General features: G+C 51.5%; 1 protein-coding gene and 1 non-coding gene across 5 annotated transcripts in view; both read left to right on the forward strand.

Moving 5' to 3' along the window:
• The first annotated feature begins 9,134 nt into the window (after positions 1–9,134).
• MIR2902 (microRNA mir-2902) lies at positions 9,135–9,199 on the forward strand. The gene has a single exon (NR_036369.1). It is a non-coding gene; the product is annotated as a microRNA mir-2902 (primary transcript).
• A 7,002-nt stretch (positions 9,200–16,201) lies between these two features.
• Positions 16,202–22,568, forward strand: part of UBE2F (ubiquitin conjugating enzyme E2 F (putative)) — a 45,654-nt gene continuing 39,287 nt past the window's right edge. For 3 of the 4 annotated variants that reach the window (XM_015467363.3, XM_015467359.3, XM_005205027.5), the window contains exons 1-2: positions 16,202–16,321; positions 21,194–21,327. In XM_015467363.3, the coding sequence (XP_015322849.1) occupies positions 21,210–21,327 (118 nt within the window). In that variant the 5' untranslated portion in view covers positions 16,202–16,321; positions 21,194–21,209. The remainder of the gene's footprint in view (positions 16,322–21,193; positions 21,328–22,568) is intronic. The other variant, NM_001076443.1, reaches the window with a different exon arrangement.

The following is a 22,568-nucleotide window of genomic DNA, read 5'->3' on the forward strand; positions in this document are numbered from 1 at the left end:
AGACAGCAGACTTTGGCTTGGAGAGGCTCAGACCCTTGTGAAGGGAAGGTTGAATTGGGACAGCGAGGTCTGCCTGGCACAGGGCCTGCTCCATCTGTGGGGCAGCCATACCTGCGTGTTATGAGTGCAATCCCCACCTGGGCCCACATGGGCAGCACCCCGGGGTTCCCTCCATCCTCTGGTGCCTGGTTAACGCTGACACTCCTCTCTCCAATCTGCATGAATGTGGGCCGCTGGGACTTGCACACGGCCCATCACCAATGGGTGGAAAACCAGGCGGGTCTCCTTTGGTTTTCATGGTGGATTTATAGCACCTGCTTTGCCCTCCCTGGCGCAATGATTTCTGCCAGCTTTAACTTTTTCTTTGACATACGTGATGCCAAATGAAAACAGACTGAGTAAAAGAGTGGCTCTCAATTTCCCAAGGAGCATTTCCATTGTGACTTTGCTCACACGGAATCCTGCTCTTCCACAGCTTTCACGCGGCCACCTTTGACCCAGGACAGGGGCCCTGCTGGCCGAGGGCACTGCCCCCACCATGTGCCCGCTCTCATGGTTTCCTCCTCCTGGCGTGGGCACTGTGACCTCTCCTGGGGCTGCAAACTTACCCAACCCTTGGCCTCCATCCACTCTTGCCTGTCCTGCTTCTGAGGAAGAAAGGGGGGATGCTTGCAGAGACCCTGAAAGTAGATCAAGAAACTACCTGCTTTCAGTGCCCCTGGCAGAGGCAGGGGCAGGTGCAGGAGTGCGGCTGTTGGGAAGCCTGGCCCCCGGTGCTGGGGTTCATTTCAGGAAGGTGAGGACCCAAAAGACTCAGTTCCTTGAGCCCTGGCCTTAGAGAAGAAATGCATTCTCTTGCTCAAAACTTCTCACCACACGTCCACTCCTACAAAGCCCCGATCCCACGAAGGGCCACGTGTCCAGTCCTACAAACCCCTGATCCTGCGAAGAGCCACGTGTCCAGTCCTACAAACCCTTAATCCCACGAAGGGCCCTTTGTGCCTTCCAGGGCCATGGTCGGGGGACCAGCCCTGTCTCAGGTGCCCTTGAATTCTTCAGCCCTGCTCCTCCCTGCGCTCCCCAAACCCCCTCCTCACGCTCAGCTGATGACTGGCTTCCTGGTCACTGACACACACAGGGAATATTCACATGCCCCACACGGGTCCACGTGCATGTGCCACGTGCCCTGCCTTCCCTAGCACTGCAGTGGGCTGGCCACACTTCTGTCCAAAGCCTCACCTTCTCCTGGTAAGGACATCCCATTAGCAACGACCCTCTGCTTCTCTCTGGCACCCCCAGTGTTTCCCTCTCTAATGGGACAATTCCTACTGATAGCCTACAAATAAACTGCAAAACCTCCCACCCTTAACAAACCCTCACTAGAAAACCCCCTATGTCTCCCTTTGGTTACCCTAGACCTCCACTATCCTTTATAGAAAATTCCTCTGAAGCTCTTTCTAACTTGACTGTCTCCAACTCCTTACCCCTGTTTTCTCTTGAAGCCACACAAGGCAGGCTTGCATCTCCACCACTCCTCTGAAATAGTTTCTGCAGGGACACCAATGATTTCATTGTGGTCAATTATCACATCACCTAACTTGACCAATCAGAGACTTCCAATGCAGTTTTCTCACCTCTGTGAAGCTTTCAAGGCATCGTAGCCTCTTGTTTCTCCTCCTGTTCCACTGGTCACTCCATCTCAGTCTCCTTTCCTGGACCTTCCACATCTTACCACCTTCTAAACTTTGAAGTGACCCAAGGCTTGGTCCTTAATCCTTTTGTGGATCTGCACTCAGTCCATGGTGATCTCAGTTGTTCTCACAGATCTGCAAGCATGATGCTAAGTCGCTTCAGTCCTGTCCAACTCTTTGCGGCCCTCTGGACTGTAGCCCGCCAGGCTCCTCTGTCCATGGGATTCTCCAGGTAAGAATACTGGAGTGGATTGCCATTCCCCAGGGATTGAACTCGCATCTCTTATGTCTCCTTCATTGACAGGCTTGTTCTTTACCACTAGAGCCACCTGGGAAGCCCTCACAGACCTAAATACTATCTATTTCTAAAAGACTCCCAAATTATCCTTCCATCTTGAACATCTTCCTTCAACTCCAAATACATATGTCTAACTATGGCCCCAGTATCTCCACTTGGGTGTTTGCTGGGCTTCCTAGGCGACTCCGACCAACCACAGTGCAGTCACAGGGACCAGGTTTACACAGCCACCTGGAACACCAACAGAGAAAACCAGACAAAATATATGCAATACGAAAGATAGTTTTCAAGACACTGCATGCCGGACAACGGGGACAGTAGCCTCTGAGAGGTGGGTGACAAGAGAGGGGACCCCCACCATGGCCCCTGCTCTCTGCCTGGAGGGCTTCCACTTGCAGCACAGGAAGGAAGACTGAAGCAGAGCTCGATGGACCCGGAGCTGAGGAGATGGAGCTGAGAGTCCAGGGAGACCGGAGTTCCCAGGACAGAGCCCTGGGGAGGGGAGAGCGCAAAGGAAGGCTTGGAGACCTACAGAGTGTTCTGCAGAGCACTGACCAGCACACGGGTGTGGGGAAGCCCCCAAAGCTGAACCAGCCAAAGGGGGAATGGCGCCTGGAGCTCACATCAACCTGGGAATCACCAATTACCACCAGCCAAACCCGGAAGACGTTGTGACTCCTGGGACACCGGGTACAGTATACTGAGGAGTTAGCTCAGTAACGGAAATAGTTACCCTGATCTGAGCGTGGCTCTGGTCCAGTCTGCATGCTAAGTGGCTTCAGTCATGTCCAGCTCTTTTCGACACTATGGACTGTAGCCCGCCAGGCTCCTTCCTCTGTCCACGGGATTCTCCAGGCGAGAATACTGGAGATTCCCTTCTACAGGGGATCTTCCCAACCCAGGAATTGGCCTGCGTCTCTTGTATCTCCTGCGTTGGCAAGTGGATTCTTTACCGCTAGCACCACCTGAGAAGCCTCTGATCCCGTCTAACAAGTCTTAGAAGCAAGACCCGGGAGAGTCTATCTGTTTCCAACATGGGGTGTAAGTGCATCCCGGAACAAAGCTAAGGATAGTTCTAGGACTACAGAGTATCTACCACGTGACAGCTTGAAATTCACAGTATCAGGCATCCAAGCAAAAATTACCAGGGATGCAGAGAAACAGGAAAATATGAACCTGATGTGAACAAAACCAATGAATTGAAACTGATGGACAGTTGAAGCTCGTGTTAGAATTAATAGGCAGGAATATTTAGAGAGTTGTCCTGATTGATGCCAGTGATCAATTTATCCCCTCCCAGCTCCAAATTCACCCTTCAGTACCAGCTCTGCAGTGGTGGAAAAATTCTTGAAGCCTTCTCCTCTACCAGTGAACACAGTGTTAAGTCCCCCAGTAGAGGGTGCTACAGGGACACATGACGAGGAGCTTTCCTGCCTGCCGCGGCTGTGATGGGTCGGTAGGGTGGCGCTCTGTCCCCAGCACGTACTGAGAACACATGGCCGCTCAGCAGCCTTGAAGCCTGGCCTGGTGACAGTTTCCCTGTGGTCCCCCTGGTACAGACACCACGCTCTCTGTGCCTCCTGGCCCACCAGCATGCTGATTCCTTCTTCTCACCTTCTGGTCCCTCACCATGTCTTACCTGGTCCACCTGCACCCTGGAGGATCCCCGCTAGCCCCACTCGCTCTGCATGCCTGTGTGCCTGGTCACTCGTAGCTGATGGCTACCTATTCTCAGCCGGACCTCTGGAGGATAGCTTTCTGCTAGCTCTGTGACCGCAGACCCGTTCTGACAAGGAGAAACCAGCAAACCTATCCGGTATCCAGTGGGCTGCACCTACAACTTCTCCAGCCAGGTCCAAACCCCAGTAGCAATGGGCATGCCCAGCACCCAGATGTTGATTTCTAATACCATTCTCCAAGAAAAGGAAGAAAGCTTTTTGGTTGGTGGCGCTGGTGGTAAAGAAGATGCCTGCCAATGCAGCAGACGTAGGAGATGCGGGTTTGATCCCTCGGTCAGGAAGATCCCCTGGAGGAGGGCATGGCAACCCACTCCAGTATTCTTGCCTGGAGAAACCAATGGACAGAGGAGCCTGACAGGCTATAGTGCATAGGGTCCCACAGAGTCAGACATGACTGACATGATTTAGCACACATATCCTTTGCCCCAGGTGTTAACTATTGCCTTGCTGCTGCTGCTGCTAAGTCGCTTCAGTCATGTTCGACTCTGTGCGACCCCATAGACAGCAGCCCACCAGGCTCCCCCTTCCCTGGGATTCTCCAGGCAAGAACACTGGAGTGGGTTGCCATTTCCTTCTCCAATGCATGAAAGTGAAAAGCGAAAGTGAAGTCGCTGAGTCCTGTCCGACTCTTCGCAACCCCATGGACTGCAAGCTACCAGGCTCCTCCATTCATGGGATTTTCCAGGCAAGAGTACTGGAGTGAGGTGCCACTGCCTTAGGCAGCAACAATTTGTGAATATTTTTGACAAATGCCCCCTACATGGTGGCTTAAGCCCTGGGGCCAAGGTGTAAGTCAGGAAATAAGGATAAATCTTTTGAGCTTGTCTTTCAGGGAGTTAGTTACCAGATAGGTCAAAAGATGATAATTCTTCATGAAGATTTGTTTTTCCCCTGCTGGGAACATGGGCTGTTATTTTTATGGAAATCAAGAAAGACCAACCAATAAGAAGAGCAAAGCCTATTTATTCATATCCATTAAAGCATACAATAAGTAGATAGTATAGACAGATAATAACAGACACACACACACATATGTCCATTCCATATTATGAATTATATTCAGCTATATTTAGGAATAGGTAGTGTAATTATTAATAAATGTAAGAGGTTTTTTTTTTGCCCATTCTGAGAGGCTTGTGGGATCTTAGTCCCCAACCAGGAATCAAACCCATACCCCATGCACTGGAAAAGTGGGGTCCTAACCACTGAATCTCAAGGGAAGTCCTTAAGTGCAAGTTGTTATGTTTTAAACATCTCTAAAAAAAAAACCCAAAAACCTACCTACTCAGAGCTGGCTGTAGAAAGAGAGCCAGCTGCCATTACTTGTGTTTGCAAAGACTCAAAGGCAGGCAGGGCTTTCCAGGTGGCTCAGCTGGCAAAGAACCTGCCTGCCAATGCAGGAGACACAGGTTCGATCCCTGGGTCAGGAAGGTCCCCTGGAGATGGTAATGGCAGCTTGCTCCAGTATTCTTGCCTGGAAAACTCCATGGACAGAGAAGCCTGGTGGGCTGCAGTCCATGGGGGCACAAAGAGTTGGACATGACTGAGTGTGCACACACGAGCATGCACAAACACACACACAAAGGCAGGCAGAGGACGAGAGGGCTTTCTGCTGGGAGACAGGAAGCCTCCAGAGTGCCTGCTGGGGCCGTGGGCCTGGGGTAGCCCACATGATGAGTGTATTTGGCTTTCTCTGATTGGCCCTGAAGTGGACTTGGGGACAAAATTTAGGGAAGCTGTCAGTTATCCATCCGGTCCTGGACATGTGAGGCAGGTTGTTACGGAAGGAACTGTTTAGATTCCTAGAATGAAAACAATCCCATTCCTTGCAAGTCTGACTTAGAGCAGGCTGTTTCCTGGGCCGTGTATTGTGGGGAGGGGGTCAGGGTCCTGGGCCGCCTCTACAGGTTGTGGCCAGGGTTCTGTTTTTGCACACAGGCTGCCCATGGTCTGTTTATGTCTCAGCCTCTCTGGTTTTACGGCTACTGCGGGGCTGGGGAGCAGGGGATAGGGCCAGCACATGTTGGCCCCACAAGTACCAACTGCACTCGTTGAGATTCACCTGCTCCCTGGGACCGGTGCCTCCTGACTTGTCGCTTTGTTGTTGTTGAGTCTTATTCAGACTTGTTGCCAGCCTTTGCTTAATTTCCAGAGTCCCATAAAGTGGACTGTGACTGTCCGGGCCAATTTTTTGCTGCTCTTTAGAAGCAGCAGAATTTCAGAGTTCCTCTCTCAATTTTTAGCCCAGTGACCTAAGATATTCGTTTTTAAAAGGCGCGGAGAATTCTCATTATATTAGTGGGCTGTTCTTTAGAGGTTAAGCACAGAGAAGAAGCCGATTCTGACTCTATGCTGGAACTGTTCCTTTGACTTGTTTTTTATTATTTTTGTTTTGTTATTCTAATCATTGGAGAAGGAAATGGCAACACACTCCCGTATTCTTGCCTGGAGAATCCCAGGGACCGAGGAGCCTGGTGGGCTGCCATCTGTGGGGCTCGCACAGAATCGGGCACGACTGAAGCGACTTAGCAGCAGCAGCAGCAGCAGCGTTCCAGTTATACATAGAGGCCCGCCTCAGAGGACTCCGCCCCTCTCCTTGTTGTTCAGTCACTCAGTCATGTGTTTGTGACCCCATGGATTGCAGCACGCCAGGCTTCCCTGTCCTTCACCCTCTCCCGGAGTTTGCTCAAACTCGTGTCCATTGAGTCAGTGATGCCATCCAGCCATCTCATCCTCTGTCACCCCCTTGGTTGTCTTTGGCCAATCATTCTGACCCAGAGTCCTTCCTGGTGGCGCACGCGTTGCTCAGCCAAGATGGAAGCCATCGATAAGGATTCTGGGAAGTGGTCAGTCATGTGGTGTCTCCTTTTGACCTTTCCTGAACTCTTCCAGTTAGTGGTGGCTTATTAGTTCCGTGTTCCTTACCAGGAGCCCCTGTCTTAAAATAACTCACGCAAATGGTTACTATGGTGCCCGGCCAGGGTGGGGCGGTTTCCGTCAGTGTGTTTCCCCCTAACACTGTAGCCCAGAGCAACTGTTGGTGTGTGAGTGTCAAGAGTGGAATTGTGTCCCCTCCAAATTCATGTTGAGTGCTAACCCCCCTGGAGCCTCACAATGTGACCTTAGAGATCGGGCTTTTCCAGAGCTAGCTGAAATAGTATGAGGTCGCTGGGGCGGGGCCCAGTCCAGCATGCTTGGTGTCCGTGTAAGGAGGGGACATCTGGGCACAGAGGGATGATGGGAGGGCACGGGGAGGAGACGCAAGCTGGGAGAGAGGCAACCGACTCTGCCCACGCCCTGACCTCAGGCTTCCAGGCTCCCAGCTGAGAGGCAGTGAATTTCTTCTGTTCAAGCCACTCCTTTTACAGTACTTTGTTTCATCGGCTCTAGAAAAACTAATACAACATGCTTCTAAATACTTTCTGCTAGTCCGTAAACTTATCTCTATCTGAACAGACCATTTTGACACAACGTCATTATACTGTTCAGGCAAGTACACCACTAAGTTTTCCATTTTGTGACAGACAATGGACAGTTTTCCGTGCCAGGAGGTGCCCGTCTGCTGGTTCTGTGAGCAGCTGCCCAGGCTGGCTCGCTGACTCCCCCTATTTCCTCGAGGACCTGTGGGTGGAGACTTGGGTGGCTTCCAGGCTGATGTTGCTGAGAACAGGCCAGCAGTGATGGGGCGATATTAACCTGTCCTCCATGTGACATCCTGTGAGGCCTCCGACCAGCCCTGGGGACCCCTCTCCCTGGCAGCTGGTTCTCGGTAGTCCCCTCTAGCGATGTGAGCTTTTCTGTGCAGGCCGTGTCTTTGAACCCTTCCCTGATCCAGACATCTACATTCTGAGAGGCAGAGAGTTTGTAATTTCCTTTACCCGAGTCACGCCTCTTGGCCATTAAGCTTATTTAAATATTTCACATGTCTTTCTCCCTGCGCCTTCCTCATGACAATGTGAAAAGGACTTCTTGATAATTTCTCAGCTGGTGTTGGTACATAAAACATACCTATTGATTTTTTTCATACAAAGCAGTGCGTTCAGTGTTACTTGTTTGCGGTTTTCAGCTGCCTCAGGATCTGCGCTAGGACGCTGGTCACGTGGTCTGGTCATGTTGCCTGGTCCTTTCTCCTGCCCGTCTCCTGTCTCTGGCACGTGCCTTCCTGAGTCAGCCAGAACTTCCAGAATAAAGGGCAGTACTGATGGTGAGCGTGGGTGCCTTTGCGTCTTTCTGCATCCTGTTTTCTGTGTCCTCTCCCTCCTCCTCCTTCACTGTAACCTCTCCAGTGCTCCCCGGCCTTCCTCTTCCTCCCGGCCTCTCACTTTTCCCTGCAGTGTGTGTTTGGGGACTGCCGTGAGGCAGACTGTCTTTTCTTGTAGAAAACCTCTTGTTCAGAATCCTGTTGGACTTGACTGTACTGTATGCATAGCAGATGGAGGAGGAGCATTCATACGACCATGTAGATTTGACATAAAACTAATATATGATCTCTACTAGTTACCATCTACTTCAAAACAATTTTCTCTGTCTTCCTTATTTATTTGTGGGTGCAGCATGTGGGATCTTAGCTCCCCAACCAGGGATTGACCCTGTGCCCCCTGTATTGGGAGCACAGAGTCTTAACGATGGACCTCCAGGAAAGTCCCTGCGTTGCCTGTTTTTTTTAAACCATCTGTTCAAGGAAGCCTTATGCTGCTTCATATTTGCTTCTCTAGTGAGTAGCAGCATTAAAACCATTTATTTGACACACGATGTGTGCTCAAGGTAAGGGTCAATCGTGTTTAGAAGAGACCTTTGTATTATCCTGAAGACAAAATAAAGTTTGGAAGGAAAATTCGCTCAAAATCCTACCAGTCTGACACAAAAATTATATTCACTTTGTTCATTTAGTTCCAGTCTCTGCCCGTTTGTTGGTTTTTCAGAATGATGGTCACTGAATTTATACAATCTGAATGTTGATTGTTTATTCAGTGTAATAAGTATGTTCAGGTTCTACATAATCTGCCTAACAATCAAGTGTAATCACAGTGTCATATTCTTGTAAGCAAATGAGCGGTCATTTAGTTACCCTTCCCCCAATACTGAGCTTGAGGTTGCTTCCAACTTCTGTAACAATGGATACTTTTGTGCCAGGGCCTTTTCTGCTTTTGCATTACTCATCAGGTCAGTCCCTAGAGTGGAATTTCTGGCTCAAAAGATCTGAAGGCTTTTAGGATCTCTTTTTTGCCCTACCAAAGGGCTGTGCTGGGTCACCTAACGCCAGCAGAGCAAGCAGTGGCCCAGGTCCACTCTGAACAGAGGCTCCTCCTCTTCAGAAGCAGGAACCACAGCGTGGCCATCACTGGAGTTCTGCCAACAGATGTCAGTCATGAGGGTGTGGAGAGGAGTTCCTGGAATGTTGGTTCTTCACCCCAGTCTCTAGTGAGAGAGCCATGGCGGCAGGGGCGTGGCTGTCCCTGGAGGTGGGACTGCCCCGGTGAGCCAGGTGACTGCCCCAGCTGACCCTAGTGTGGTCCCGAGGCGGGGGCGGGGTGCAGCCCAAGACACAGACCAATGGACATCGCCTTGGACTGTTACGGATGCTCAGAACACAGCGTGGTCACTCCAGATTACGTTCTTGCCTTCTTCTCTTGAGTGTTTACATAAACTCTCATGGATATACATGTTCAGCTGTGGTGTTTTTTTTTGTTTTGTTTTTTTTAAGGGAAAATAGTGTTTTGTGGCTCTTTTTTCCCTCCATAGCACTCACTGGAGTGCACATGGTCAGATACTTAGAACAATGAAAACTATAGGTGTTACAGAACGTACACAGCACAGGCAGCAGCGCCTCCCGCAAGCACAGTCTGAGCATCCCGCATCCCCGTGAACACGCCCTGGGCTGATGGCACCAGCCAAGTCCTCCAGGAAGGTTTCCTGAATGCCCAGATCCCAGGCTGCCCTTGAAGCCCCCAGCCACTGTTCCTGGCATGTTTCCTGGAGGCACTGTGCATCAGCTTCCTATGGGCGCCACAGCCAATGAAGGTTTAAAACATGTATTTATTCTCTCATGATTCTGAGAGTCAGAAATCAAAGATCAGGAGGTTGACGGGGCTCCGCTGCTTCCAGAGGATTCAGGGAACTCGTGTTCCTGCCTTTCCCAGCTTCTGGGGGCCACCCATACTCCTTGGCTCAGGCCCCTTCCTCAGTCACTCCTGCCTCTGCTTCCACTGTGACGTCTGCCACCACTGACTCTGATGTCCTGAGCCTCCTGTAAGGACCCTGAGATTGTGACGGCCCCCCTGCATAATCCAGGACCCTCTCTCCATCTTGGTCCATTTAGGCTGCAGTAACAAGACACCTCCGGAGAAGGCAGTGGCACCCCACTCCAGTGTTCTTGCCTGGAGAACCCCAGGGACGGGGGAGCCTGGTGGGCTGCCGTCTATGGGGTCGCACAGAGTCGGACACGACTGAAGTGACTTAGCAGCAGCAGCAACAAGACACGACAGCCTGGGTGGGCATACACAGCAGAAATGTATTTCTCATCGTTCCAGACGCTGGAAGTCCAAGGTCAAGGTGTCAGCACATTTGGTAATGGGTTCCACTTTCTGATTCACAGATGGCCACCTTCTCTCTGATCTCCCATAGCACGGACAGGGGAGTTATCTGAGTCTCTTTTATGAGGGCACTAATCTCATTCTTGAGGGCTCCACCCCCACGATCTCATCACCTCCCAACATCGCCACATCCTTAACTAACATCATCACTTTGAGGGCTAGGATCTCAATATATGAGGAGACATAAACATCCCATCTACAGCATTCCCCATCTTAAAAATTCTTAACTTAGTCATATCTGCAAAGTCCATTTTACCATGTAAAGTAATACATTCACGGGTTCCAATAACTAGTTCAAGGACATCTTCAAGGGGCTATGTATTCAGCCTATCACGTGTGGTCACACACACATCCATACTACTTATGTCCCCCACCAAGAACTCAAGTATAAAACATTTTTCATCAGTAGCATGGAAACACCTGAAAAGATGAATGGGCCTTAGTCAGTGAGTCATACTAAGGAATATGCAATGCAAAACAGGAGTGTGACAAAGGCAGATGATTTTCGTATATTTCCTTACGAAAGCAAGAGCAAAGGCTCACAGGAAGGCGGCTTCTCTCCTGTGTTCACCAAGCGCTCTGTCTCATGGGGGCCTGATCTGATGGGAAGGAGCACAGAAGTGCAGCCTGCAGGCAGGGGGGCGGGGACCACGGGGCGCTGACTGGGCAGAGGTCTGCATTCCATTTACAAAGCGCAGCCCTTGTTAGAATGTGCCCAGTGTGGCTTTAGGGTGAGTGAGAAAATCTCAGGCCTGTAATACTCAAAACATCACTTAGATTCAGCCCCCTTTCAGGAAAGCTGTCGTAGCTCATCTCATTATTATTTTAAAGGAATAAAAGGAAACATGATGCTTTCCCTGGGGGCCAGTCAAAAGTTAATTATACTCAATATGTAATTAAAGTCACACTACTTAAGAGTCCAACTGTCTGCTGCCTGGATAGCTACTTCCATTAGCAGCAGCACCCCAGCCGTCATCACCATACCTTGGGCCGGCCCAACTATTACACCAGGGGCCTGTGTTACTCAGGATCCCAGAACTGGTTGACTGGGCGTGCTGACGGGTCTTGGTTAAGACAACCTCCCTGCCAGGACACTAGAAGCACTGCCGGCCACTGTCTGGTTTAATCTTTGCCTCCTCCTCGCCTCTCCAAATTAGCACACTGCCCTTTACTCTAAAAGCCCCAGTCAATCTTTTCCTAACAATAACAATGTGCCATCTCCACTTTTAACAACAGGAGGCACCAGGACGACCTTGGCTCCTGGACGTTTGTTTCCAGCCTCCCCACTTGGACTCGAAGGCCAGGGCTGTGGTCAGCATCGCTGTCCTTCCTTCCTCCTTCCCCCAGCAATCTCTCAAGGGAGACTGCAGAGACTCTGACCTCCTGTGTGTGGGCAACCTTGAGTCACAGTTGTATCTCCCCATCCTACAGTGATTTACCAGGACTAGTTCTCCACGGAGCTCATGGTTTCAGAGGACAGGGTCTGCGCTTTAAACATTCTGTCTCCTTCCGGCAGTCAGCACTTGACAGATGCTCACTGTACAGTTCTTTTCCTTTTTAAATTAATTAATTTATACACTTACTGGGTGTGCTAGGTCTTTGTTGCTGTGTGGGGTTTTTTCTCTGTGTGGCCAGCGAGCAGAGACTACGGTGAGGGGCTCCGGCTTCTCTTCTTGTGGAGCACACATTCTAGGGCGTGCAGGTTTCAGTGGTGGCACCACGTGGGCTCAGTAGTTGGAGCACATGGACTTAATTGCTCCACAGCACGTGGGATCGTCCTGGACCAGGCATTCAACTTGGGTCCCCTGCATTGGCAGGCAGATTCTCACCCACTGAGGCACTGCTGTGGCTGCTGCTGCTAAGTCGCATCAGTCGTGTCCAACTCTCTGCGACCCCAGAGACGGCAGCCCACTAGGCTCCCCCATCCCTGGGATTCTCCAGGCAAGAACACTGGAGTGGGTTGCCATTTCCTTCTCCAAGGCATGAAAGTGAAAAGTGAAAGTGAAGTCACTCAGTCGTGTCCGACTCCTCACAACCCCATGGACTGTAACCTACTAGGCTCCTCCGTCCATGGGATTTTCCAGGCAAGAGTACTGGAGTGGGGTGCCATTGCCTTCTCCACTGAGGCACTAGGGAAGCCCATCACACAGTTCTTGACTTACTGAGATAGATTTCAGGAGACCCTGGAGGGACACAGGCCTGTGTGTGTCCAAGCCTGCTCATTAGTGCCCTGGATCTTGCTTCCTAGGAGAATGGGCCTGCTTGGAGGAAACGAAGCGCACCCTGGAATAACCACCAAACAGGTTGGAACAGATACCAGCTGAGGGCCGGGGCGGACCCTTCCACCCACGTCTCCTCAGCATCCAGTGTTAGGGCTGTGTCCCAGTCCACACAAGGGGCTGGGTTGGGAACATCGGTGAGGTTCTGCCCTGGCAAGGGCTTGGAGTCCACAGAACAGGGTGGGCAGAGCAATCCTCCAATGAAGCCAGGAGCCAGGAATGTCTACCCTGATTGGGTGCTGCTGGTATGAGAGAGCTCCGCTCCATCCACAGAGTGTGTGAGAGGGAAGAGAGAGTGAATAGCTAAGGAAAGCAACCCTCTTAGGGCTCCCCTAGCCTTTTCCTGTTCAGGAGGCCCAGCCTTAACCCAACAGGCACCCGGGCCCTTGTCCCAGGTGATATTAACCAGTTTTCAGGATGCCCCAGGCTGAAGAGTGCCCAGAGCCCTGGTTAGCCCAGACCTTGGTGGTACCATGTCACTAGGGAAGTGAGTCCCAGACCGGCCAGGACAGCTTCTGGGGCAGCCTGTACAGTTGTGTCCAGAGTCTGGCATGGCTGAAAAGATAGGGGATATCTCCCCTTCCATGCTTCAGCCAGAAGCCCTGGGCTGAGCTTCTCAGGGTAGGGATGAAGGAGGTGGGAAGAACACCCGATGAATTGTGTCCACCTGCTCATCCCTGGGCACCATGCTATTCTCAGAGGCTTGTTACCAAGTCCAAGCTCATGCTGCCTGCTGCGTGACAGGCAATAAATCAAGAGAGGAGTTGCTGGGGCAAGGAATAGCGACTTTATTCAGAAAGCCAGCAGACCAAGAAGATAGTGGACCCAGTATCCCCAAGAACCATCCCACCCAAGTTAGAATTCAGACTTCTTTTATGCTAAAAGTGGAGGGGGGTAAAGTCAAACACTTTGTGGTCCCCATCAGCCTCTGGAGGGGACGTGTTAATTTCTTCCTTCCAGTAGTCATTCACTTGTGAGCCTGGTCAGGATGGTTCCTGTAAGCTCAACAAATGAGTTTTAGGTTAATGCTCATTCCCTGGGAATAGAGGGTTCCCAAGGATGGGCCATTATGTATCATTTAAATTTATAGGCAATATCCCTTTGATGATTAACTTGTAATAGAATACAAAGATTCTTCCCTACTAGAGGCTCACAACTCTACCCCTTCCGCCCTTACATATAGGTGCACGGGCATGTGCACACACAGGCAATTGCACACACATACATGTACACACATGTGTGCACACATATACACAGGCATGCCCACATGCACACACATACATGGGCATGAGCACACACTGGCATGCACATACACACACACACGGGAGACTGGAAGGGAAGCGACTGGCCTGGATTGTAAAGATGTATCTGAGGCCAGGCCCCAGCTACACAGAAGCATCTGGTAGGACAAGGCCAGTCCCCAGAGGCCAAGACTCGGAGCCACTAAGAGCTAGAAGCCAGGCTCCCAGTTTCCTCCTCAGATTGATTCCACATGTATATCTTGTCTTCTAAGTCTTTTGTGCTTGAGTTAGTGAAAGTTTGGTTCTGAAGGGATTATGGATGAAAACCAATTGCTTCCCTTGGAAGCAGGAGGGCCAGCGTTGCCCTTCTCTTGACCGATGGCAGCACCTGCCACCTAAGGGACATGGTGCACAGGTTGAGGGCAGACCCCCAGCTCCACCTTGGCAGGCAGATGACGTCTGTGCCTCGGTTTCCTCATCCAAAAAGCAGAGGTAATAAAACACCTGTTTCATTAGCTTGTTGTGAAGATTATAGGAATCAACCAAGTCCCTAAATAAGGCTCAGATGAAGGCATGAGGCAGCCTTATGAAATGGAGTTAGGAATGGCTTCATTTATCTGCACTGGTGAGGAGTGGCCACCACGGGCCTGTGTGTGTTCAGGCCATCCTGTAGAGTGCTCCTCCGCAAGACATGTACCCAGGCCAGCCCACTGCACCTTCACGTGCTGCCTTGCTTCAAGGCCTTATCTTCTCTCTCCAGGACTCCTGCAACTACCTCGGGTAGTATTTATCTGGTACCTGTTACATGTCAGGACGGGGGAGGAGGGTCAGACGATGGGAAACACAGAAGAGGAGCTGATGGAAACAGGCAGTGGCCCTGACCACCAGGAACAAGGAAGCTCAGAGCTTCAGCAGAGTCACAGAGGGGCACTTGCACCTCCCCAGCTTTTGGCCCTCTCTGAGAAAGTGATGTCTAAGCTTAAAAAAAAATTAGGGTAAAGAAGGAGGAAACTGTCCCCAAACAGAAGTAACACCATGAATTTTTTTCTTGACTGGTCTTGCTGACCCAGGTTTCCTCTTTGCCTGTCCCCTCTTCCATCAGCTTTCGGAACCAGAAGCCTCTTTTAGAAAGGAAACTTGATGTTGTCACACCACCCTCTAACACCTCTCAATGGGGCTTCTGAAAATAAAATTCTAACTTCTTGGCTGTTTCTTCCCTGTCCACGAAGTGAACCTCTTCTCTCAGATGGCTCACTCCTCCAGGAGCCCTGCACAAACCTGCCACAGTGCCTGTTACCAACCTCACCAGGACGCGAAGGGACAGGAAAATAGTGTGTACTCAAGAAGCTTGAGAGTCCCTTGGACTGCAAGGAGATCCAACCAGTCCATCCTAAAGAAAATCAGTCCTGAATATTCATGGGAGGGACTGATGCTGAAGCTGAAGTTTCAATACTTTGGCCACCTGATGTGAAGAACTGACTCACTGGAAAAGACCCTGATGCTGGAAAAGATTGAGGGCAGGAGGAGAGGGAGACACAACAGAGGATGAGATTGTTGGATGGCATCCCCGACTTGATGGACATGAGTTTGAGCAAACTCAGAGAGTTGGTGATGGACAGGGTGGCCTGGCGTGCTGCAGTCCATGGGGGTCGCAAAGAGTCGGACACGACTGAGCGACTGAATTGAAGAAGCTAGAAATTAGAACAATTTGAAACAGATTTTTTTAAAGTAAGTACTTTACAAAAGAGTAAGCGATGAAAGAAGGAATAAAAAACGTAGGGCAACAGGAAAGGCCCCACCGATTCTACTGCGGGCCCCGCGAGCACCCTGGGGAGTTTGGAGGCTGCAAGTCTGAGACAGCTGCGCCCCGGGTCACTCCCGACCGTGCGGGCTTTGGGCTGCTCCTCTGCATTCTGAGCACGCTGATGGGCGTACAGCGGGCGCCCCATCCACCGAGCAGTCAGCATCAGCCTGGCCGACCCCGCGGACCACGCTGCGTGACGATCCGGAGCCGTAGGCCCAGACCCAGCACAGGATCAAATGAATGGAGGCAGAACTTAGCTCTGAGTCCCAGGAGCTCTGGCGCGCAGGCTCCGGAAAACACTGGGTGACCCGCCCCCCTGTCGCCACGGGCCAATCAGAGAGGGCCGCAAGATCCGTGCCCGCCCCGCAGCCAAAGAGCTAGGCCCCATCGGCCGGCCGCCGAATCCAGCCCCCTTCCTCGGTGCACACTGCTGTTCGTGTGTCAGGCTCCAAATAAAGTTCTTCGGGCTTTTGAATTTTTTTTTTAAAGCGCCCGCTGCAGTCGCAGCAGTAGCCGCCGCCGCCTCTGGCGAGAGCGGTCGAGTCTCCGCCCCGCCACTTCCGGTCCCGCCGCCCGGAGCCGGTGCTGGCTGTGAGGGGTCGCGTCTCGCTGCCGCAGGCCGGCTGGGGCATGGTGTTGGGCGCCGGGCCCGCCTCGCCTGTCTCGGGGTGCCCAGGTGAGTAGAGCGCGGCCCTGCGGCGGGCTGCAGGGGGCCGCGGGAGGGCGGCTTGGCTCCCTCGGCGCCGGTGCACCCGGCGGGCGGGCGGCCGCGGGGCCGCCGCAGGCCGCGCCGCTCCTCTCCTCACGGCCCTGCGCTGTGCGGGGCCGGAGGGCTGGCGGGCGCCGCGGGGCGCGGGCTGGCGAGTGCGGGGCCGGGGCGCTGGCGGCCTCCGGGCTCCACGGACAAGGCCGCCTGAGCCCGGGCTTTGGGGGCACGCCGCGGCCCCCTCTCTCGCCCGCCGTCTCGGGGGGGAAGCTGCGAGCCGCATTGTCCGCGAAGAAACGCAGCGCCCAGCGGGCTCAAGGTCACCGGTCCAAAGTGGCTGGAGGCGGCGGGACTCAGACGCGGGCAGCCGGACTCCTGACGTCCGGGGGAATCGGGCTAGGCCGGGGAGTGGGGGGCACCCCTGAGGGTGCGGAGGAGCCGGGCGGCCGCCTCGCCGGAGTGCCTGCGGCTTCCCACTGGGGGAGACTGGGGCCGGTTTGGAGGGTCTTCCCGGGGCAGAGGATGGGGCGAGGACATCTTGGACCCATCCCTAAGGCCGCCGAGTCCCGGCTGCTGTGGAGTCTTGGGTGTGGCCCTCCCCTCCCCGGGTCTCGGTTCCCTCAACTGTCATACTCGGGATCGGGCCCGCCCCTCTGCCCTCCCCCCAGCTCCCGAGTAGGGTCGGGACGGTTTCGGAGTGGCGGGAGAAGGCTTCTTGGAGGAGGTGCAGGAATCTGCGGCATAGTCATCGGTTATCCGAAGGAAGAAGCAGGATGAGGTGGTGAGGGGAGGCAGGGCATCCAGACCGGGGTGTCAGATAGAGCAGAAGCTTCCAGAAATGAGCGAGGTGTCGCTGAGGAACAGGGAGGAGGGCCATCTACCTTGTACGGAGGGTTCCAGGCTGGTAAGGGGATGAGGCAGGGGAAGGGCGCATGTTGGGGAGATGTTCCAAGAATCACCAGCAGGTTAACTGGTACGGGGCTTGAGGACCTCCACCTGGACAAACTACCCCTCAGGTAGTAGGCAGGGCACGGGGAGGCCGGTTTACCGCTCCGGATAAAAGGGTTGGGCTCCAAAGATCATCAGGCAGCCAACCGCTGAGCCCGGTGGGCGGGTTCCTTGGGCCCTGGCCTTCTGAAGGAGGAGGATGGCTGTGGACTTTTTTATGTCCTGATCTGGGCCCCTTTTTGACTGTGGAGTTGGTTGACCCCTAGTGACATACAGTTTCACCTTTTACACTTAGATTGGGACTCTACCAAGGCAGAAGAATTCTGACTAAGGAGTACCCCACCCCAGGAGTTGACTGTCCCCTGTGCAGGTGGCCTGGCCTGATTTTGCCGCTGCAGGCCAGAACGCTGAGTAAATACTTCCTGATGATGAGCCTAGTAAACAGCACAGGGGCGTCCCTGGTGGCTCAGTGGTAAAGAAAATGCCTGCAATGCAGGAGACTCAGGTTCGATCCCTGGGTTGGGAGGATCCCCAGGAGAAGGAAATGGCAACCCACTGCAGTATTCTTGCCTTGGGAAGTCCCGTGGACAGAGGAGCCTGACCGGTACAGTCCCTGGGGTTGCTAAAGAGTCAAATACAACTTAGCAACTAAACCACAGTAAGTAGCACATAAAAATCTTTGAACACTTGCAATAAAGTCCCACCCAGAGGAAGAACTTAAATGGGCCAGTTATAACTTAAGGAATTTAGAGACTGAGTGTGCTATTCAGTGTAATTGATTTGAAATTACTGAAAATGCCGCCATGGTCAAAGTGTAATTTTTGGTAAAAGGGAAATTTTAGTTTTAAACCAGGTCTTCAAAGAGTAAAGCATATTGACGAAGGAAAATAGAATTCTGAAGCAAACCACAGGTGTTCAGTTAACCTGACAGCTTGAATAGTTTATTTTCATTCACATCTCTTTGCACAGAGTTAAATTAACAGCTATGGAACATGCCCAAATTAGACCTTTGGTTTATCCCTAAAGTGGTGTATGAAAATGATGCAGATGATGGAGAAATAGGTATTCATTACATAATTAGATTTCTTAGAATGTTCAGAATATGTTTTGTCTTCTATGGAAAAACAGGACATCACAGTTTTTATATGTTGCTTAATCAGAGCCCAGTGTCTTTTATTAAGGGTCACAAACTTGTTGAATATCGAAAACCAGGAATCTGACTCTAAATGGAATTGTGTATGGGGCATACTCTGCCCACAGAGAAGAATTTAGTGTGGGGTAGGAGTGTAAGATGATTAAGCAGAGTCCATAGGCTGAGGCGACACAGAAACATCTTGGTGTGAGCCTTTCTTTGTGTCAGTCGGTCTTGCCGGGATGCTCTGAGCAGCCCCTTCAGTGCAGGCCTGCAGGGAGCTGGGTGTGGGCCAGTCGTGTGCCCTGGGAACCCACTCTTCCACTGGGCTCTTTATTATGACTTTCCTAGGGTACTGCCTACCGAACTCTCTTTACACAGGCTGTGCTTTTGTTGTTTGCCATGTTTGTGTTACCAAGGTCAGCTAGAGTGTAAAAACCAAGTGGACTTTGTGATAGATGGAGATCTTGGCGCATCATCAGGCTGCCCTGTCGATACGGCAAGACTGATGTCCTCAAGTCTGGGTGCCTGGCAGTGGGTTTGGTTGGGAGGCAGACACTGCTTTGGGATCCAGATCTGCTTGAGGGATTAATGACAGGCTCCCTGGAGCGGGACTTGGGGGTGGTGGGGGTGAGCAGGACCCCTAGGCTGTAGATGGTGCTGCTGTCCCTGGTAGCTTGTGGGCAAGAGCCCACAGATATTCCTGACGCCACCCCAGCCCTCCCTCGTGACATTGCTTTGTAAGCTGAAGCGATAGTCCCCCACGCTGGGTGAAGCTGAGATGTGTGTTAAATGGTTATATCCTCTCTAGTGATGGCTTGGTATCACATTTTGACCAATCTTATTGAGGTACAACTGAAGTCCACTATGCTGTACGTGTTTAAAATATGTGATTTGATCAGTCTTGACGTGTGTATATAGCCCTGGAACCATCACCACCTTCAGGATAGAAACATCCCCATCATCTACTCGGGGGAAACCAGTGTTTCTATGGTGACCTCTTCTAGAAGCTTCTAGAAGCTGATCCCAGGCCCCAGCTGTTGAGAAAGTGGGAGTCAGGGGAAGGGGTCCTTCCCAGAGCTAACATTCTAGGAGCTCGTGAGTGCTGATGTGTAATAGAACTGTCTCTTGAAGCATTGAGACCAAGGTTCCTAAAGGGATTAGGTGAGTGAGAGGTCCTGTGTAGTTCAGAAGAGCATATTCAATATATTGTTTTCATAATAGAAAATAAAATCTTACAGTCTTTGTGGGGTGGGGAGATACACAGATGATGATGTGAAAAGTGAGGGGCTGGATTAAAATGGCTCAAGATATTACTTAAGTGTTAGTTGCTCAGTCATGCCCGACTCTTTGTGACCCCATGGACTGCAGCCTACCAGGCTCCTGTGGCCATGAGATTTTCCAGGCAAGGATACTGGAGTGAGTTGCCATATCCTTCTCCAAAAGATACCACTTTTGGAGGGAGAGAGTTATTCTTATAGTTTGGCTTTCAGGATCTTGGCCTCAAACTGAAAGTTCTTTCCTTATGTAGGTTTAAATTTTTCATCTGGAAATTCTGGATCATTTTCTCTTGAAAATGATCAGAGTGATATTGCAAGGAAATGATATTAAAACAACAAAGGAAATTATGAAAATACTGAGCTGGTGATCAATTTTTGTCCTCAGTCAAAAGTTCCAGAATTCCTCTCTGACTGGTAAAGCATGCAGGAGGAGTCTGGCGGCCCGTCAGGAATGGCGGTTTGTGTACATAAAGAAGGCGATGCTGGAGGACAGTTCTGTCTGTGAGCACTGCTGACACTTAAGTCCTTTCTCCCAAGCAGGTGCATCACCCATGCTTGGTTTTTATCGTCCTTCCCGGTGAGCTGTCAGGGAGGGAACCTGAAACACAAGTGGGCTGGAAGCAGCCGAGTGAAAAGGATCTAGTTTGGGGCATTAATTATAACTTGATTAAGTTGCTGTTGCCTTCCAGTGTGAGTACAGCACAACATACACAAATGTGAAAATGCTTATTAAGGTTCTAGCCACACCTTTATTAAAGGAGGGAAGAAAGCATTGCGGTGCTCCCTCCTCACCAGGGGCGGAAGCTCCCCTCGGTCTGCGATGGGCCAGACACCGGGGCCACACCCTCAGAGGCAGGGTCCCCGCAGCAGGGGAGGGCAGTGAGCAGTGGTGGGCCCGTGTGGGACCTGTCGATGGAGGCTGCCCTAGACGTGAGCTCTGCATCCCAGGGCCTGCTGCTCAGTGAATATTAAATGCTTGGCTCTCCTTTTAAATTTTTATTCATACTTTAAAAAATTAGATTTAGAGAGGCATAGAGATTACTCCGGAGAAGGCAATGGCAACCCACTCCAGTACTGGAGTACTGGATTGCCTGGGAAATCCCATGGACGGAGAAACGTGGTAGGCTATAGTCCATGGGGTCTCGAAGAGTTGGACATGACTGAGCGACTTCACTTTCATTTTTCACTTTCATGCACTGGAGAAGGAAATGGCAACCCACTTCAGTATTCTTGCCTGGAGAATCCCAGGGACGGGAGCCTGGTGGGCTGCCGTCTATGGAGTCACAGAGTCGGACACGACTGACGTGACTTAGCAGCAGCAGCAGAGATTACCCAAATTCATTATGGAGGAATGCAGTCTTGTTAATCTATCTTACAGCTACATTTTTCTACAACTTAAATTATGGGAAAAAATTAAAAATCACCTTGCATCATTGTCTCAGTGTCTGGAGATGAGTGCTTAGCCTGCCTTTTGCCTTTCAGGAAAAAGGCAGCAGCGATGCTGACGCTGGCAAGCAAGCTGAAGCGGGATGATGGTCTCAAAGGGTCCCGGGCGTCAGCCACAGCCTCTGACTCCACTCGGCGGGTGTCTGTGAGGGACAGGCTGCTTGTTAAAGGTAAGGGCCACCTGGTGAGCTATGTTTATATCCCACAACAAAACGATGTCTGGCACGTGGCTCTTTGGGGTTATGAAGCAGCCTGTTGCTGCTAAATAGAAATACCTGTTTGAAAATATTTTTAAATATAATTCCTCGTCACTTACAACAGAAGGACTTTGCACTGTGCACACACTGTGGGAATGCTGATGGCAGGAAAATGGTATGAGAACTGTGGTGTGTCTTGTATACTCGGGCTGTTCTCTGCAGGGGCCACCAGAGTGCTCATGGAAGGAGTAAGGCGCCAGGGACAGCAGATCCATGACTGGTCTCAGTGCTGTCTTAGGTGTTGGGGTGGGGGGGTTTCTCCTTTCTCCTGGACTCCTCGGCACCAGAGGATCTCATTTGTAGAGGGAGGGTAATTTCTTAGGATCCTTCTCTCTCATTCAAATCACAGCCTTAGGAGAGCCTTATGCAAAATTGATTCTCTTCACAGAATTAATAAAGGTGTCCTAGAGCTGTGTAGTGTTTGGAGAAGGGTTATGTAGTGTAGGGGGTATGTGTGTGTGTGTGTGTGTTTGTGAGAAACTTGTGCGGTTAGTGACTGAAGAGAATTGCAACTCTTGAGTGCAAAAGGCAGTTTCTCAGGGTCATGAGACCCACAGAAGAAGAAACGGTTTCTTCTTTGAGGGACCTTATAGCTGGCAGCACGTTTTTACTTTAAGACACACGTTTACATTTTGTAAGTGTAAGGCTTCAGGAAGCACGGAGTGTTAAAGGAACTTGCTAGAACCCCTGTTTTATTTTGTATTAGGTGGACACCGTGGGGGTTCCTGGCGTTTGCATGTCCAGGAACAGATCTGATGGGGGAGACCTGGCATGTATGAGTGCCCCGTGATGGGCCTTCTCAGAAACAAAGCACCACTGAGTCTGTGAACAGAGGCGTCGGGTTCGGGGAGATGGGTGGTGCCTTCGTCCCTGCTTTCTCTCTGCCTGAGTCCTGACTGAGCTCTGGCTCTCCCAGCTTGAGGGATGATGGGCTAAAGATGGAGTACGGATCGTTTTTGACATTTGACAGTACTTGCTATGTCCGGGAGTGCGTGGACTGCGTTCAGTTTGTCACAATGCAGGAAGTTTTACCCTATGGGAAGTGGGTGGGGCCTGGCTGTAGCCCCGTACTTGGAAGGCCTGGTAAGACTTTCCAGGCTGCTGGCTCTAGGGCTCCATCCACAGAGGAAGCCAGGAGTCAGCCAGACAAGCCA

Source organism: Bos taurus, chromosome 3 (genome assembly GCF_002263795.3).
Source record: "Bos taurus isolate L1 Dominette 01449 registration number 42190680 breed Hereford chromosome 3, ARS-UCD2.0, whole genome shotgun sequence".
Taxonomy (NCBI): Eukaryota; Metazoa; Chordata; class Mammalia; order Artiodactyla; family Bovidae; genus Bos; species Bos taurus.